This window comes from Temnothorax americanus, unplaced genomic scaffold (assembly GCF_048541705.1).
Source record: "Temnothorax americanus isolate GAGA-0224 unplaced genomic scaffold, ASM4854170v1 Scaffold19, whole genome shotgun sequence".
NCBI lineage: Eukaryota > Metazoa > Arthropoda > Insecta > Hymenoptera > Formicidae > Temnothorax > Temnothorax americanus.
Window position 1 is genome coordinate 3,556,131 of NW_027509329.1, and position 20,279 is coordinate 3,576,409.

The window sequence follows — 20,279 nt, forward strand, 5'->3', positions numbered from 1 at the left end:
GTATTTTCGCGAGATGGAAACGGGAGTTCGCGTAACAGCATATAAGGCACACGTCCAAAAATACGGAAAAAGAGGGCGGCAAACTAAATTATACGAGAGCGACCGTTATCGTGGCAACAGCACGTGATACATCAAATTTGGAGATAGAGAACGACCAGTCCCCGTCCGTGTTCCCCGGCCGAATGCACGCGACGACCCGCGTCGCGGCGCGACGTCCGCCGAGGAAGCCCCGCGGCGGCGAAACGTCCGGATATACCGTTCCCGGACGATCGTTCTCGCGACTATCTCGCGTCAGACATCAAAAAAAGGCCAATTCGATTCCACGAATGGAACGGATTTGCATACAATGACCGGGAGGGAGATAGGGTATCGGGTCCGACTTTGGCGCGCACCACGGGCCGACGTTGCGCGGAACGAAGGGCGGGAGACCTCGTAGCGGAGATGACAAAGCTTCCCACCGACAAACATATACGAAAATCGACGGCCCTCCCCATTGGATACCGCACCGCCCGGTGTACACTCCTGGCATCGAAGCCGAAGAGAAATTTCGTCGACTCCGTCCACGGAGCAATCTGTCGGACGTCTCAGACGACGTGAACGGAGAATAGCGAGCAATTTGGCTGATTTAGCGTGCAGTAGAGTGTGTCTACTTGTACGAGGAGTTTCGCTGCATATTGCAATTCCGTAACAGAGTGCACCGGCATGATACATTACGTTGTGTGCGAGTGCGAAGTGATTGCACAAGCATCTTACGAAAGTGATTAATTTATGTATTGTTAACCATTACCTCAATCGACACGCTTTATCGACGTTTCGCTATTTAGTTCCGGGAGAATCAATTTTCACATAATCAATCCATTCGTTAAACCTTTACAAAAATGCGAAACTCAAGCGAAAGCTATAAGTATATAGGTATCTGAACATTTGAGATCACTTAAATAACAAAGGGCTTAGATAGAGCCGTGACAGGATGTTTGTGTCGATACTAATATATTTCTGTGTGATTTTTATTTTATATTCCAAGTGAACTGCGCGCCGAATATTTTTTGGTTTTGAAACACACAGCTCTAAGTTTTGTCGGAACAATAAATCCACATACTTAAACCGATGATCGATTTAACTAATCGATGCTAATAATTAAGTGTAAAGAAATGTAAAGAATTTATTGAACATTTGAGTTAAAAGAAGATCAACTTTCAAGATTGCCGGAACAATCTCCGCGGACAAAAATCGAGTTCTGTCGATCCCGTATATAACGACTAGATACACATACGGTTCCCGAGACTCGTCGTATTTTATCTCGCGCGCGAGAAAGATCTTCAAAAGATCTTCGGTGTATCCTCAACATTTGCTCACGCAACAAGCTCCTATCGCGCGGATGACTTATAGCATCTCGTGACTGCATCGGCGAGTTCGCCCGCCGCGTCGAAACGCGAGCAACTGCTGCGACGTATGGGAACCGCAAATCCGCACTCTTAGGTACACCGTTAAATTTGTAGTGTCGAATTATACTCAATTTGAGTCAATGTTAATCATTCCTTTTACTTAATATGTCGTTAATTTAACTAAACCAATGTTAATAACTAAAATGGAGTTAAAATAATACTGTTCTGTGTTAAAATAATAAATTTCGACACACATGGTAATTAAAACTGACAAAATGTTATTTAACTCAAGGTACACTGGTTTAAATTTCATCCTTTAATAGTGCATGCCAACATGTCGCGAGAGATACCTAAAGGGAATCCTTGCCACGCGGCGTCAATTCGTTATTCTAATACTTATATTAATTACATTTTTACTGCATAATTAACTTTGTATTCTAATTTTGTTGAATATATTTGAGATTAATTTTTTTATTTATACTGTTACGCGTTTTATCGATTCTTTTGCAAAATTTACATTGCCTGCATATCATTGCGTATAGAGTCTAACAGTGATCGTAAGGGTCTGTTACGCGATTATAAATAAAAAAAGTACAACGAGGGATGCTCGCATCCCCCGCTATGCTAACGATAGATAAGAAATGTTTTATACGCCATGCGTATCACAATGCGCAACTCGCGCGGTGATACTTTATTAAAAATAATGCATCGGCTCGATTGCTCCGATTTGCGTCCATTCGAGGCAAACGACGGATAGTAAAACTTCTGATGTTTAAGGGAAGCACCTCCAATGATCTTGTCCTTCATATATTACATATATTATAACCCTCCAGAGTAACCTTCAAAAGGTTTTAGCCATCGCTCGTTGTTTATTAAAAAGTTATTAACAAAATAAATTTGATGAGTAGAACGTAATTTTCTGACACATGTACATTTAAGAAAATATTTACGTACATACGTGAACCGTACAATAATAAACCTTGTTTGTAAAAAATTTGTAAGTATATTTTTTTGGCTATAAAATATAACCTAACTCAACCTATGTCATTGTGACGTTAATGCGTTACTCATTAAAAATGTACGTGCATAAATTTACATCTTAACAAGCAACAGAGATTCTTCGCATCCTGTGTGTCCTGCCCCAAAATATACTTACACATTTTTTATAACAATAAGGTTTATTGCATTGTATTTATCTTGCAGAACTTTTATTTAAAAAAATATATGATTTTGATGAACGCATCGATGCTTTCTTTGAGGTAATGAGTTCTATGTGTCCATTAGATTGATCAAATATAGTTTAAAATTTTGGTTTTGTACGTATATTATTTTGTACATTAAAGAATGTATTATATAGAATATATTATTATATAAGTATATCGTTTTGTTATGAAAATTACAAAAGTTTAGCTTTATTTTTTTTTTAACAGGTACTTACTATATATTTGTATGATAAAATTAAAAACTGTATAAAGTATAAAAAACAAGACTACTTCTTTTTGTCCTTTTGATTCATATCGTATATACTATAGCATTCTAACTTTTTTTGTTAACAACTTTTTAATAAACAACGAGCAACGACTAAAACCTTTCAAAGTTTACTTATTGTTATATAGAAGAATAATCTTCATAATATAAAAAATGTGAAGGACAAGGTCATTGGAGGTGCCTCCCTTAAACAAAAGTTTTACTCGACGGGTTATCACTCCTCCGCGAGCTATCGAAATCACAATGATAAAGTTTCGTCACTTTAGAAGTTGCTAATTTGTTAAGATCTATTTGCTACGCGCAAGTTCCACTTTTACTTCAAGAATTGTAACTCAAGAAGTTATAATTAAATCTAAGTGCAATTTTTTAAATGCTTTTATACCGTTTCTCGAAAGTTATCCGTTAATAATAGCCTTAAGTTAATAATTATATCTTAAGTACAATGCTCTTGTAGATTTATATTTATTATAATGCCATTAAGATAAAAATCGTTGTCGAGAAGACAAAGGATATTCTCGCAGTCATAGATCGAAATTAAACTACGAATTCGGCATCACGTTCGCGGTACCGTGAACACCACCAACGCATGCAGAATCGGGGGGATTTCTGCATAACCGCCGATGTCAGCGGCACAAGAGGAGGGAAGATTGAACCGCGAATACGAACTTTCGGCTAATGCGAAGTCATTAACTTGCCCTAGAAGCGGCGGTAACGCTAAACGGGCTACTTTGCATATAGTGGCCAACGACAAGACCATGGTGTTTCGCCCACGCTGCCGGGCTCGAAGGACTATCGCGCGCGACGCCAGCGGGATTCTTAGTTTACGGGGAATCGATACGCAGGGCGCCGCGCGCCGCAGTTTTGTTAACGGTCGCGTTAAACTATCACGCGAGAGTGCCATTATCAAGCCGATCGTAAGTAAGGCCGGAGTAACGATCCTGTGCGTGGAAAGGCGCGTCGCGCATATGTGCGTACTCTATAGCGCTGAAAAGCGCCTTCCCTTATCCGGGAAGTACGCGACCCAACGAACTGGACGGCGACTGCGGTCGTTAACGTTGTACGAGCGTCGGGATCACAATGCAGAGAACGCGCAACGCGATATGAGAGTCATTATCTGGGACGGACAACGTACGCGGTGATTCTTGTTGCTTTAACGCGATATCAAATTTATTTACCGTTGCCTTGTTATTTTGCACATATATATTTATATATTTCGTATTTCTCACATATCTAAACACATGAATATACATTTCGTGTCTCGCGTTTTATTCCTGCGTCTGTATACGTGGGTCTACGGCGTCCGAGCCAAAATGATTTCTGCTCGTAACTGTAAAACTTGCAAGTCTGCCAGAAAATATTAAATAAACGATGTTTTTCAAAATGACTATAAAATCGTCAACTGTAATGTAGACAGATGGTTCATGAATTTTTTCAGATTTTTAAAAATACTTTAAGGTAGAGAAAAATAGCGTTTGTAGCGTCGAACGTGACAGACCCACGTGTACACTTCGAGGGTGCAAGAGAACGGAGGGTTAAAGATCTGTCTTTAAAATCGTATAACAAAATCATCTCAATAATTGATGCAAAATCGAACATGAATTTAGACTTCTTTCATTCTGAGAAGTTCCCGCGAGATTAATTAATTACAGTATTAGTGATAAGTCACCGAAGAACTGGGTTAATCCCGCACAGGTTGGACTTCCAAAGAGACGTGAGGATTCTGGCAGCTCTGGAAGATCGCAATATCGCACGGGTCCTGGGCGCCTGTTACCGCGAGGAACCGTATTGCGTGGTAATGGAATATCTGGAGCACGGGGATCTTTGCCAGTTCCTCAAGACGCATATCACTGCCGAAGACGCGCATTCCATGCCAATTGGCGTCAAGACACTCAGGTAACTTTCCAGCGACACATTTTGGGATTAATCAAGGCTCGGCACTCGGTATAATCCTCCTCATATACGACTAATTTTTCTTAAAATTGTTAATTAGTGTTAATGCCTATATATTAATCGCTATAATTTCTAAATTTGAGACAAATTACTCTTGAATTGTCGTGATAATCACTATAAATTTCTATTCTTTTATTTCGTTAAAATTACTGTATCGCCCTCAATTATTTTTCTGCTGACTTGTTATTTTATTGATATAGTGAAAGAGCAATGTTTATCAAAACATTCGCTGTCGTTTTTCCGAAAAAAAATAGCACGCGTGCAGGATGTTTCATGTAACGATCGCTGCGGAAATTGAACGTTCCCAAATAAAAGCAACGCAATATCTTCAAAAAATATCAAATTGGAGTACCTTTCGCGAATAAAATTGTGAAAAAGTCATGAAACGCACATTCTATGCGTTTGAAAGCAATATCCCGCTGTCTTAAAATATATACATATATACATATATGTATATATTTGGCTAATGCGATATAAAGATTTTTTATCATTATATGAGACGTTCCCTGAAAACGCAGCTAAATATTAATATCATCACGATTAATATTTTTATTACCTCGCATCAAAGTATTTAAAAAATCCACGATCGCGTCTTTAGCGACGATAGGTATTATATAAATTCCAATTTGCGTATTCCGGAATTCCTTGTAGCACCAATAAAAAGTCGCGGTATCGACCTTTTAATTTTGCATGTTGAAACTGCTGATATTCCGCCGAAGTCTCGTGAAAGATAAAAAAAAATGTTGAAATCGACGAATCAAATGCTCTCAATACTTCTAAAAATATCAAATGTCGTAATGTGTACGCCGACACATGTATTCTGCTTGAAAATTATCAGAGAAATTCATATTGTCTAATCTCGAGTCGTTGAGATCTCGAAGACCGTCATATCGTAGAAAATCGCAATTTTTTTAAGAAAATTTTAAGAAAATTACATTATCTAGCCGTACAAATCCGAGAAGAAATTCCGATTCTTCATTAACTCTGGCATTGTTTGATAACTCGTCTGCTGTAATGTTAACGCTGAGATATATGAGTATACTACCGTAATGTATGTAGATATGGCAACGCGCTGTTGTTACCGAGCTTAAAGTATTCAAGATTACGGCAGCCGAAGTGCTGCAATCGTCTCTAACGAACCGGAGCTCGGTTTCATTTCCAACGAGCTGCCGTCGCTGAAGTTAACACGCAATAAGTTTCTCCCGCGCGCCGCGCGCGAGAGAGAGTTTGACGCGTTTATTAATCGTGAGCGACACACAGCGTTCTGACGCAGCCCCCCCCCCCCGTATTCCCGTCGACCTACACCTCGGAGGAGAATCCCTCCGAGGGTGACGGCGGCGGTCGGGCGTATAGGAAACTCACGCCGCTTCGTCGTCGTTTCAGTTTCAACTGTCTCATCTATATGGCGGCGCAGATCGCATCGGGCATGCGGTATCTGGAGAACCTGAACTTCGTTCATCGGGATCTGGCTACTAGGTGAGTACAATGGGACTTTGCCGAAACGAATCTCCCGCGGATTCGCTTTCATCTCTCGAGAATAAACTTACGTATACGGGGAGGCTTTATCGTCCTCGACCAGTATTCACTATATGTATCTAAACACTCGGGTTCTCGCCTTCGGTTTGCATGGTATTACGATGTATACATTAAACGACACAAGCTTGTGGGCAAACGATCGTTATTAATTCTCTATAATTTTTTTATGTATTTAATTACATAAGAATTTTCTTATATATTAATTATCTGATATAATTTTAACCCTAGCTCGCCACACTCCAGCGGACCGTGAATGTTTTTCGATTTTCTAATTTTCACATAATAACACACAATTTTCTAGTTTCCTTATAACAAGTTCAGTTTAAGTTCAAATAATTTTCTTGGCCTGATATTATCATAAACATCTTATTCAAAGTCTGTATTTCCAATTTCTACAGTACAAGCTTAAAAATATTATAATTAAAATGAAAATAACAATGTGACGAAGTCGAGCAGTCTCACAGACCGGCGTGTGGCGAATGAAAGATTCGAAAATAAGTATGGCTAGCTAGGGTTAAAAATCAAGATTATATTGCATACATCTTTTTATCACATCTTCTATAGACGGTTGTGTGTGTAAAAATCTTCTTATACTCCGCATGCGATCCTTAGATTAAACGAAATTGGAGAACGAGAGTCAGAGATTTGAATACAGACGTGAATATGAAGCTCTTTCTCGCGCGAATGCATCGACGCGTGTCGAGGAGATGTAAGATTACAAGGGAATTTTCTCGGTCGACGTGACGCGAGGAAAATTACAAACGCTTCCGTGGCGCGGCAACAATATGCAGCAGGATTTATAATTTCTAACGCGCATCCCTGGAGATGATCCCCGTTGCGAGGGGAACCGGTTGAAAAACGCGATGTATATTCCCCTCCCCCCCGCCGTACGCGATTTTTATTGAAAAGTAATTTTGAAAGTCGGTCGCGAAATCAAACGCACGGAAGAGGTATGGCGCGAATGTCGCGGCATGGTTTTTACGTTATTGCGGAAGGGATAAATGGGATCCGTTGCCGCTCTTGATTTATTTCCCGACGTAAATTTACTCACCCCTCTTCCCCGCGGGGGGCGTATTTTTTGCCCGTCTCGCTTTCCGCTTCATCGGGCTAACAAGACTCCGCGGTCCGTGCTATCGACTTTAAATCGTCGCGAATCGAGATTATCTTTCGACGGATATGTGCCCCCTCTCGCTGCGATTTCGCTCGAGAGATTGTGCCGTCCGCTTTAATTGGGCACAGTCTAATAACTAACAGAGATGTGTGGTTGTACACCGGGAACGTGTATATACGTGTGGAGGGAGGATTTTATCACGTCGAGAACCTGTTAAAACGGGAGACGGGGGCACCGATATCGATTCTCTCTCCCCCCGTTACACTCTCACGATGAAATTGAATTATACCAACCCCCGCAGTGCATTTCCATAAGCCCCAAAACAAACGGAGCCGGGAACCGCATGGGAAATCAACGATTTGTTAGTGAATCGTCGCGAGGAATGCAGCGAGAAGAGCAGCCAGCTATATAGTTTGCCAACGGTAGTCCGGGCCTCAGTGTGTAGAAAATTTCTACGTTTTATTTTATTTTATGTTATTTTTATTCGACCGCGTTCAATCGTCGTAACCATCTCGGATCAGCTTCTAATATTGTGTCCCTCTCAGACTACTCGCGGAGTGATTCCTCCGGAGTTTTTCGCAGGAGCAATCCCAAAGTGCGCGCGACTTCGAGCACACAATAGCCACCTTTCTCAGTCCAATATAATGGCCTAATATTTGTCACGTTCGCGGTCGATTTTCCTTTCAGGCACTAAAAGGAATCTCGCCCCTCATACGCATTAAGTATAAATCGAGATTGTCGGGGAAGGGCCGATTATGGAGATATTGTCTGAAAAAAAAGAAACGCGTGTATTTTTTATACATTTAGATCCAAACGCGTCTTAAACTTAAAAGCACAAGAGGTTAAAATTTAAGAAGCCTGTGCTAGTAGTGAAATTTTAATGCCGGAACTTGCCGATTATTCTCCTTGAATTTTCCATTGACTACGAGTAACGCGCAGACGCCAGTAAAACTAATGAAAATACTGCGTTAATAAAATGTGGGCTGCATCGATCTATACCTCGTAGATATTATAAATTTTTGAATCAATTTCACAAGTTGCGTAATTTATTAATTAATTATTCTACCGCGACACACTTTGAAAAGTACTTTATATATTTTTTCTTCGTACTCTCTGTATGCTTTCAAGCGTGCTCCATTTAATTTCCAAGCTCTTCTCATATTGCATAAGTAAATTTATGATGATCTTCATACGCCGCACATGACGTATACAGTGACCGGTATCGGTAATCATCGATCTACGAATACAAAGTACACATCGTATATGGAACGAAGTCCATCTACGTGGCTGTTATTGAAATGCAATGGCCATCTCGCCGAATCGATAGGACGTTTAGATGCACATATGTGCATATATGTATATCTTCCGCATATACACACGCGGGCGCACATCGCACATTCGCGCACAAACCGCCGAGCTCTCGTAGCACGTGGGACCTAGTTTCCGGCTGGACAGTGTCTCTCAAACGCCTCGCTCGTAAATCTTAATGTATAGCGAGAGACACTTCCTGCGAAGCTTTCATGAACGATATCAGCCCTGTCAGCATTCCTGAGGGCTTTTGACACCGATTCGACCCGTCGATTGCAGAAATATCGTTCAGTAGTGTCGTCAGAACTTTTGTGTCGTCCTCTGTCTCACGTACTTCACCGTCATGCACAATTAAACCGATAAAATGTTTATTTTATGATTAATATAGAAATATGAAATATATATAAGTAATTTGAAATGTATAATTCAGAGTTATAATTTTAAATTTATATTAATAATATGTACTATAATATGCTGGTTGATATTCGAAATGAGATATTTAATTTACGCTGTTTCACATTTTCATGACAAAGTGCTAATGGTGTTGCAAATTTCAAAATATTTTCGTGGAACGTCGACGTCTGCGAGATCGCGGCGGCCAATGCTTTGTTTAAATTTTTAACAAGCTGCGCGCGGAATTTTTATAAAATTTAAGCGACACTTGCGTCAAAACCGCGACGCGTTATCCCTCTCTGTGCTTTTGCGAGGAAAAAAAGCGTATAGAGATACGATCCGATCGCGTTGCAAATAGATCGATGCCTTTTGTATAGCCGCCGGATTTAATCAAAATTTAATCAGAATTTAATGGCACACCACCGCTGAACTTCCACTTTGATGGCACACGTCAGCGTGACGAACCGACGATATTCAGTGAAATACGCGACCGTATGGGAATTCCACCGTGGGGCATAAATTCTTCCGTGACTGGCGGCGTCAAAAGAGAAATAGACATTGCGGGTATCAATGGTGCGCGCGCTATACTTTCAAAATGCATTTTTACCCTTTCCTATTCGAAGGACCTTTGCGCGCGCGATTTATCTATCGCGCAATAAACGAGAAAGAGCGAAGCGAAACATTTTTATTCATTTAAATCGAACCCGGCGTGGGATTCTTCGTGCTATAAAGTTTAAAACGTTATCGGAACCAGTCGGTCGGGTATACCGAGAGAATATGTTCTCTACCGACTCCTCTCTCGTCCGAGACAAACTGCCAATCCATCGTAGCCTCTTATTTCATTCGCGAGCGCGCGGTATAGCTATATAGAGTCATTGTCGGGGCCAAGTCGAGTGAAAAAGGAGAAAGGGATCGATTGCTGATCAAACGGTAATGCAATTCAATTGGCTCGAATGGAAAAAGAATACCGACGAATGAGAAGATCGATTGCTCTATGTAATGCTTTAAAGATGGAAAGGATAGTGGATTTGCCAGTTACGAGGGGTGTTTGTCCAACCGGAAGAAACATCAGGATCGGTGTTGTATACGAACGACGGTATAAAATCTCGCGTTATAATACGACTCTCGCCAATAACGCTGATAATGCTACTCTACTAATGTGCGACATCGGAGATTGGCGATAGCGTGGACATCCTGCGAATAAACGTGCTGCTCTAAAGGAGCAGGAATAGCATAAGCCCTGGCATTCTGTATTCCCGCGTGTGGGTATTTCGTATTCCGGTAAAAGAGATTTCCTTCATCCTATTTCGAATCGCAAATGTACCGGACGAGTTTTCTTTCGTTTTTCCTTTCTGGCAACAAGTGTAGAGACATAGTACTCAATATTATGTTTAATATTTTTTCTACCATTGTAATTGTTACATTCAAAATATCACGATAATTTAGTTTTGCAATTTCTAACCTTCCATTTAGCCAAAAATATGATATAAACATTTCTGCTCTTCCGCGGAAAATATACGTTCTGCAGATGCTTTACTAAGAGATTCGAAAATACTTCCGTTCGTATTCGCTCTCTCTCTCTCTCTCTCTCTCTCTCTCTCTCTCTCTCTCTCTTGCAGCAAAGCTGTAAGCTTCTATTTGCAGCGAGTATAGGCAAACTTTAATACTAAAATGTTGCACGTTTTTAACTCGTAATGCAATCATTCGGCCTCGCCGATCTCAACATTGGGATTTAGAATGCAACTTCGAGCGATAAAAGAGGCCGCACGATTCTCCTTATCCACCCTCGAGAATACCGAAGGCTGGCGCGCAGAAGAATTTTATTCTCCGCTGACGAGAGCTTACGCGTTCGAACAACCGGTTAAAAATTCAAAGAAGACGGCTTTTCTTCCGCGTCTCGGCTTCTTCTCTGCCGTATTTCTGCCTGAAAAACCTTTCGATGGTTCATTTGTTTCCTTCGCAACGCATATCCAATATTCAACTTTCAATCTAACTTAGGGGGGGGGGGGGGGGCCGCCGAACGTCCGACTTCAATGTTGATACGCTGGAACCTCGACTTCAATTATACAACCGCGTCAATCAGCCAAGTACACTTAACGTTTCTATTCCTATTGACAATAGCACCCGTGCTTGCGTCAAATGGCCAAGTGATTCCGAGTTTAACTTCGACTTACAACTTGCACAATGACAGAGGGTGATTCTCTTTATCCACCGAAGAAGTCGTCGTGAGAGCTGAATGTAGACATTCCGTTCTCCGTCAAGAAAGCCTGCCTTTGTTCCGCTTTCGATTACAAACGCGAAGGAGGCCTTTCGTCATATAGCTCGTTATACAGTCTGATTTTGGGCCGTCTTTTTTCTTTTCACACTTCTTTACATTTTTATAACACAACTGCAGCTGTAATGTCGCTGATATCCTCGTTCCTCAATAATAATAATTTTAAAATTCCCTTTTGTGTGTGTAACACGTAAAATAAAAGATAAATAAAATACGATGAGAAACTAACATTATTTTAATTATATTCTATTATTATTTTTTAATCAACGAAGATTAAAATAATTGTTCTCTGATCTCATAAATTCTGAATAATTACTGTCATAATCTCATGAATTATTAAAATTTAGATAGTAGAAATTAATGAGTTTGGCTTTGCATAAAGTATAATACTTTTCAGTGTATTAATATACATATTTAATTAATATACACGGAGAGAATTTTTTGTTATATTTTATTCTTAAATTCACTACCAACTTGAGACAACTTGGCAACCAAGAAATTTTTAAAATATACAAGACATTTTACAATAAACAACGTAATAAAAATTACCAAGCAGATTGGTACATTTTGAAAAATTATTGAAACTTCCTAGATATAATTTAGTAAAATTAATCAAACATATTTTATATTTTAATGTAATAGATATTAATATTTTTTATTATGGTAGATATCAATCAGAATAGCTCACATAACATTCTTGGTGGTACATATTGTCCCACAACTACCATGATTTCAGGGTAAATTTTAAGAGAAAATTCTCTCCATGTACGCGAAAAATTTCTATATATGTAGCAACAAATATCTATTAATGTTTTTAAATCTTTTTACAAGATATTTGAAGTCGTCAGACAAAATAATTTAAATTGATATCGTAATATCACGAATATAGTAATGTAATATATAATAGATTACTAAAATTACTATTACAAATAATATATTAGCAATAAGCACTACTATACCTAATTCGCAAATTACGCAATTAAAATTTTATAAGATATATAAATTTTACACAGATTTTGGATCTTCGTCATTACGATTTATTATTTTTTATATCAATGTAAGCGATCAGAGTTCTAACCGTCAGTCTGCGGGAAGCGGAGATCATCACACCTGATTTATACTGCAACAGCTTTAATGCGAGGCGTGAACGCAGCTTATTGCATTACCGTCGTACTCTACAATATAGGGAGGACCGGGGGGGGGGGATCAGTCTCATCGACGCAGTAACCCGATGGCGAAGTAGCCAATAGCAATGATCGATAAAGCGCCCCTAATTAACCAGGTTCTGCCGCCAAATTGGAGCTTTGTTCCGGCAACGAAATTGATTGATTCTATCTATTCCATACCCATGCGCTACTACGGAACAACGTTTTGACTGGTCGTCGTCTCTCAGATGGCGAAGATTAGTTCGTCTTTAAAGTGAACTGGTCAATGTCTGGAGCTTTGAGCGGAAGTTGCATGAATGTCTATCCGTCTTTGAGTACTCCTCAGGGAAATGCTCGAATATTCTATATCTCCAGTGGAACCCGCGCTCAAAGGACAAACGAGATGAAATATCAGACGCGTTCGCGATAAGAGAGATTAAGTAATTACATCCATATATTAAGATTATTATCTATGATGTACAGACTGTTCCAGGTCAGGTCAATAAAACTTCAGGGTCTTACAGAAAATTGAATTAGGAACAAAAAAGTTTCTGTAAACATAGACCCGGAAACACTTCATTGAAAAGTTATAGCTATTAAACTTCGAGAAATCACGTTTTTTTTATCATTTTAAAAAATAACCCTTTAAGGTGGTCCTTTCGCGGAGCCAGTTAGTCAAGTAACAGTCCGTCATGAGGTAATTGAAAACAAACAGTGACAAACATTACACAACATCCCAATAATTATAATAATATAACATGATTTTACACGCACGATTTAATCGTATTTAATTGTTTACTAATTAAAAAAATATCACAATAGTAGTGCGGTTGGACTCGATTTAGGTTAGGTCAGGCATGACAGTACGAGTAAAGCAATATGCGATTGGATCCACTACTTATTTAACCTGATATATCAGAGCAAAACATTCGGCAAGCCCTTATTTTCAAGGTATGTACGAAATTCGGAAACTTCAGGGAATATTTTAAGACATGAATAATGTATTCATCTGATCGCTAAGTACATGTATTAATCGTTGAAAACCTCGGCCGTGACGATTTGCATCATTCTATCTTTCTCGTTCGTTAGATGTAAACAAGGATAGAATGACAATGGCACGCTCCGCGAACGCACATTTAGAATGACTTATTTCTTGTAAAGTGTCGGTAACCTCACTTGATTTTTCGTACACATGTCCCTTATTACTGTATATTTAACATATATCAAATTTAGGTACTTATCTAATAATTGTTCTCACGAAAGGACCACCTTAAAACCCTTTATTCAATAAAAAAAAAATCTGAGGAATAATTAAATAACAGATTAAATTACCCATTTTATTTAATTCTGATAAGGCGTACAGAAGAGAACAAAATAAAACGTCAAAAAAAGCAGGAACTTGAAAAAACTACCTTTCAACGATCTTATTTGTAAACACTGCATTCGTAGCGTTCGCTTTAGCGTAACAATTAGCTAGTTATTTTTAAAAATCACTAAAATATGTGATTTTTTGAAGTTTCTTAGTTATAACTTTTTAACGAAGCGTTTCTGGACTTATGTTATAAAAACTTTTTTGTTCCAAATTCAATTTTTTATAAAACTCTGAAGTTTTATTGACCTGACCTGAAACACCAGTATAATGTAATACTATAACTATCTCTGCGGATACTGTCAAACGGATGAATTGATATCAAGCCTTTCTCTCGTAGGAAACGATTTACGATTTACGATAATGGCTGCACCATAATTATCGACGCGGAGAAAGTTTACTCGACGCGTCAAGTATAATTGCATACCCGCGTGTATTTGGGCAGGAAACGCAGCCCGACCACATATGCAAGCAAATGTTACATGTAGACAACCATTCTCGCTTCCGGTTGACTGCCATGCACAGAATGCGTACTTACGCGTATGCAGATTGGCGGGCGCGCTATGCGCCCCACGTACCACGGCGAGAGATCAATCTGACTGCGCCTCTTTCGTTGTCAGACAAGCCGTTCGGAAAAATATTTGATCCGGCTGATATCAATCCGGCACGCTAGCGCGTGCGAATCGCGACGGAAAAATCGCTCCATTCAGTTTCTAGAAATACTCAAGTTATCCTAAAGTCCGGGCGTTGTATTCCGATCGATTATACGGGCGCCGAGATCGACGTACGATTCGCGAAGATTATCGAGCAGCGCGAAAATAAATGTAAAACGACGCGAATTTCTCCCCCCTCGACGCGATAACAGATGAAATAATTTCGCATTCTCCATACGTCATTATTTTGCTTGTAGAAACTGCTTGGTGGGTAAGGCTTATCATATCAAAATCTCGGACTTCGGCACGGACAACGAGCTGTACGCCTGCGATTACTACAAGGTCGACGGAACTATGCCACTGCCGGTGCGATGGATGGCCTGGGAGTCAATATTTTTGGTAAGTTGTGACCTTGCCCCCGATAAGAAAATTGCGTAAATATTGTACAATAATTGCATCATTCAATTAAAAGAAATTTTGCAATTATTGCGCTAAGATGATTTGTCATAACGCAATGTTCTTGCTGGCATGAAATTTTTGAGTGATATTTGCACAAAATTTGAGAAATTCGATTTTAGGTTTAAATTTTGAACAAGTATTTTGATATTTTGAAGCAAAATCACTCCACAAACACCGATATATAACAGTTACATATACACCACCGTTTATATTTTACGTACGAAAAAGGATCTATCGATGGTCCAGCAAACACGGAATATGCTACACTGAGAAAAAAAATTATTAATCCCAAGAAATATTTAGTCCGATACGTTCAACTAAACATTTTAGTTAGTTAACTAAATATTAGTTGTTTCAACAATTTATTTAGTTTCTTTAATCAAGAATTAATTAATTCAACTAATGTTTAGTTAACTAACTAAAATATTTAGTTGAACGTATCGGACTAAATATTTCTTGAGATTAACAAATTTTTTTTCTCAGTGTAAGTAATACAGGAGTAACAAGTATAAAACAGTAATAAAACTCAAATATATATATATATATTTCTCAATTATATATTTCGCAATTTCTTTCCAAATTTAATTTTGCAAATATTCCGCTAAGTTGATTCCTTATATATAACATTGCTGTCTTACTGAAATACTATTTAGAAATAAATTGTGCAAATATTTATCAATATTTGCCCAAAGGTCTAAATTTCTACTAGTATTGTTGCAAATATTGAGACAATTGCAGAATTCCCAATTTCATCCAGATTTCGTCATATAATTTTATAAATATTTTCTTATCGGGGCGGACGGGGCGATAGGAATAGGGCTGTATTCTACCCACGGTATTTCGCGCAATATGTCGAAATTGTTAGCAATTGCTCGAAATGCTTGAGTAACATGCGTTATGTCTGATTTCCAGGGAAAATACACGACCAAGAGCGACGTGTGGGCTTTCGCGGTCACTCTCTGGGAGATTTTGAATCTCGGCAGACGTGTCCCCTACGAGCACCTGTCCGACGAGGAAGTGGTGCAGTGCCTGCGGCAGCTGCATCACGCTGCCGATTGCGGCAACGCCGGCAATCCCGAAGACAGTTGCAAGGAGGATTCCAGAAACGGCTTCGATTACCTGCCGCGACCCACCGCCTCCTCCAAGGACATCTACGATCTGATGCTCGAGTGCTGGCAACGAGAGGAGACCGAGAGGCCGACCTTCCGTGAGATATCGCTCTTTCTGCAGCGGAAAAATCTTGGATACGCTCCAACATCCTGATATTGAGCCCCGAATTTCAGTGAGCGCGACATTCTTAATAGTCATACCGCGAATCAGAATAAGCTCGTTACCGAATTGGAACGACGAGCGTGCAACGACGGTCAACGTTCTCAGAGGAATTACGAAAACGAGCGAGTGTAACGGTCGAGTGAGAGGAAGGAACGACTGATGAGAAAAGAACGAAGGACAATTATGTATCGCGACATCGAAATGATAAGTACAACAATGGAATTTTATTGTCCGTCAACGAAACGAGGGTATGGAACTTGGAGTTTACGACAGGAATCGATCGTCCTTCAATTTCGTTTCGATTCGTATTATACCCTTTTTTTTGGACAACGAGTATTAGCGGACATGAAATTAAGTTAGAATAGGTAGAAAAAGTTAAGTGCGGGCTTTGAGAATATCTTACGATATACCCGGATTTGTCGTACAAATAGTTCGGGGTGCCGCGAATGCAACTGATCTCCGTAGAATTATCAGTAGCGAGAGACTGTTCGAGGCATATCTTATCGATTTAGGGCACGAGGGTGTTGGATCTCGACGCGAATACTCGCGGTGAAGTATGGCGCGAAGATCTATCCCTTGGGATAGGCATAGGCTGTACTTCGAAGACGAGAAGAAAGACAGGAACGGACGCGAATTTGTAAAAACACGACATTTGGACGAGAGCGAAATAAAACCTGGCCCATCGTAGATGATCGTTTGATGGAGATTGGACGTTTTGTGAGGACCGTGAAAGATCCTATCGCAATCGTCGGGAACTTAGGAGCAATACCATGTAACTGTAATACAGCTGTGAACATTCCTGCACGGATGGGTACCTATACTGCGCAATTAGACAATTACGTAAATAGGAAGAGTCGTTACTTAAGGAGAATAATTAAGGTTCCCTCGGGATTATATCATTTTGATTAAGGGTTTGATGACAAAAAAAAAAGAAATGTGTGAATCACATTCGACGTACGGCAATATAGCAATTACGATATTAGACGCTACGGCACAACTGTTCGAGTTAATATCGTAAAGCATTATAATTGAGTGTGTTTTATGAACGTATGGGTGCCTATTTCCCCCCTTTCTCTTTATCGCGCTCCTTTACTCTCTTTCAACGTATATTGTATCGCCCAGACACTCTGGGCCTATTTGTGAGACGAATCTACATGTGTGATTTACATCGCAAAATTCTTTATCGTCATAGGGCATATCGCGAAACGGTGAAATGATTATCGCGCATCAACGACGAATTGTCCGATAGTGTGGAAATTTAATGTCTTTTCAACGCTGCTTTTTGTTCGTGTCTGAACAGAGATCTGTGTGGAAACGTAACGCACGTAAGAACGTTAAATTTCAGAAGCAGTCAAGTGACTGTAAAGATTTCTCGATAGTACATGTTTATTCGAACGAATATAGTTACCGCAATCGCAATTAACGTGAATGGGATTTGTTAATGTCATAACATAGACGAGTATCATACATCGTAAGCGTAAGGTAGAAGCGAAGGGTAATGTTTCACCTATTCTGCATTGGAAAACGGTAATAGACTACGTATCATGACTATGACACATCATAATTGTAACTTTATATGATAGGCGGGATCAATGAAATTAGAATATTGTATATATATATATATATATAGGCGTACCGTAGTAAAGAGTGTCATCATCAATTTTTTTAAGAGTGATGGGTGAAAATCGAATTATCTTTGAGATAGCGTTAACACGCTCGCTTGTAATTTGATATTAATGTGAAAACGTATGGCAATTGTTTAGCTTCCGATAAGTTGTCCGTAGCGAGTGGTAATAAGGTTGACGCGAAAGTTTGACATATCGGAACGTACTTTTCTTATAAAACTTAAAAACACGCGGAGGACAGAGGAGTGGTCGTAACATGGAAACATTTAGAAGAGATGGACCTACGCCCGTTGCGCGTCTTCACCGTGTACTCTCGACTCCGATAATATATTTCGACTTTAAGTTCCGTGTATTTATATACCAGATGGACACTATTATAACTTATGCGATACTTAGCGGATAGGCGATGTTACCGTTATATCATTAAAATACTATTTATATAAATTAACGTAATACCGCGTAAGGAGTAGAGACGGTACGGAGGCCATAGCCATATGTAGTTAAAATATACGCGTTGAATTTAAACGTAACTGGAATTGCTTCTATATCACCGGGATATGAAGATCGTCTCTAAAGCGAGCGGAGGAGAATCGCTGAGATACGAATTCGCGTAATATAAATTTACGAGGTAATAGAAAATAGGCAATACCAATTTTTGATCTTGCCAGAGGTAAATAGTAAATAGCCAATCGATTAAGCCTAAGATTGTTAAGTCTAATTTACATTTTGCATGTAAGAGATCAACAGAGACATATAATTTCGTGCTATCGCGAAATTTTTGGCCAATCGATTTTTCGCACCGGTTGTGACTGAGTTGAAACAATAATATCTATCGTCGATACACTTTTAGTCCGAAGCAGACTGCCATTGTATTTCTAGATGATACTAGAGAATGAATTGTAGTTGCGTTTAGATTCGCCAATATAAGCATAACGCTGCCTTTGGCTATATTGTTGCCCTTTACTGCTAACGAGTAACTTACTTGTCTACTCATGTGATAATTTAGTATATTTCTACCTGTACCTATACCAATTCAAAAATCTTCATAGCGAAAGGATTATTCCGAACATACGTTGTTTTTATTACAGATTGTGGTTCAGATAAAAAGTTGGCATAATCGATTCTCTTAGTAAAAATTTTGATAATTGTAAAGAATGATGAAGAACATACGGTTCCTACGTTAGGATCTAGCAGCTTCACCATATAAATCCAAAATGCAGCTGCTCCATAATTTTATTTAGAAGTCACGCGTAGTGAAATAGGCTAATATGAGATAAGAAGATATGCATAATCCTTTCTCTATGCAAAGATTCGCTATTATGACCTAGACAACTTACTTCTACCTAGCGTGCCCTTTTTCCAATGGTGGTTAATTATATTCTTTGCGGACAATTCGAACTCTGTCAATGGCATCACTGGAGGTAAATTTTCGGAACTACAGTGTCAGGGACGAGTAAAAATATTTTGTTCGAGCATTGTGAGGTACGAACACGCTAGATCGTTGTGAAATTTCATTTCTCGAAGAAAGCTCTATTTATCGATAAGCTCGATTTTTCAGCTATCATTTTAATTGCAACGATAGTTCCAAATCCTTATCTGTATACATTTACTGTATACATTGCTGATTTCTTCGATATACATTTTATATGCGTATAATTGACAATCACGCTTGCCTCGGAATTTAGAAAATATGTATATTTAGTACCAATCTCGTGACTTTTTTAAAATACGATTATCACTAACAGAATTGACATTTTATAATAATTTAAAGCACGATCATGATCTTTGTCATTAACTTTGAGTCTAGTTTTATTAGCGCAAAGGAAATCATTAGGTTTTTTCATACGTGACAGCCGAATAATATACTAATTAAAATAATTTCAATTATCACATTTTCAGAAGAGAAATGGACGTTTTATAGCTCCATTAATGATGGATGACATAATGATACGCATTAATATCATGCATTCACGTATATTGTATACGAGCGTTATGTTTAATTTAGATGTCATTTCAGATGAACTTAAACTGCATCGTACAAAGTGGTATATCATCATGATTAAAGATCGTGGCAATGGAATTAATATACAAACGTTGGATGAAATTTTTCTTTCGTACGCATGAGCGAATATAATTTCGATATACTCTATTGTTGACCTCTATGGTGGAATTACGAGGAATTTACAGGTAATCGTGGGTAAACTGGGGGGAGAGCTCATCTAGTTGTATTTTCTATCTAGGCAGGGGCAACGCGCACGGCCATATCACTCGGCTACGACCACGTTTTGCACTATGATTTTGGAGACATTT

At 39.0% G+C, this 20,279-nt stretch overlaps 1 protein-coding gene across 1 annotated transcript in view; it reads left to right on the forward strand.

Moving 5' to 3' along the window:
- Positions 1-18,992, forward strand: part of LOC143896662 (discoidin domain-containing receptor 2) — a 163,406-nt gene extending 144,414 nt beyond the window's left edge. Inside the window, exons 13-16 of the mRNA XM_077404628.1 lie at positions 4,566-4,766; positions 6,207-6,299; positions 14,871-15,012; positions 15,985-18,992. Coding sequence (XP_077260754.1) covers positions 4,566-4,766; positions 6,207-6,299; positions 14,871-15,012; positions 15,985-16,335 — 787 coding nt within the window. The 3' untranslated portion in view covers positions 16,336-18,992. The remainder of the gene's footprint in view (positions 1-4,565; positions 4,767-6,206; positions 6,300-14,870; positions 15,013-15,984) is intronic.
- The last annotated feature ends 1,287 nt before the right edge of the window (positions 18,993-20,279 follow it).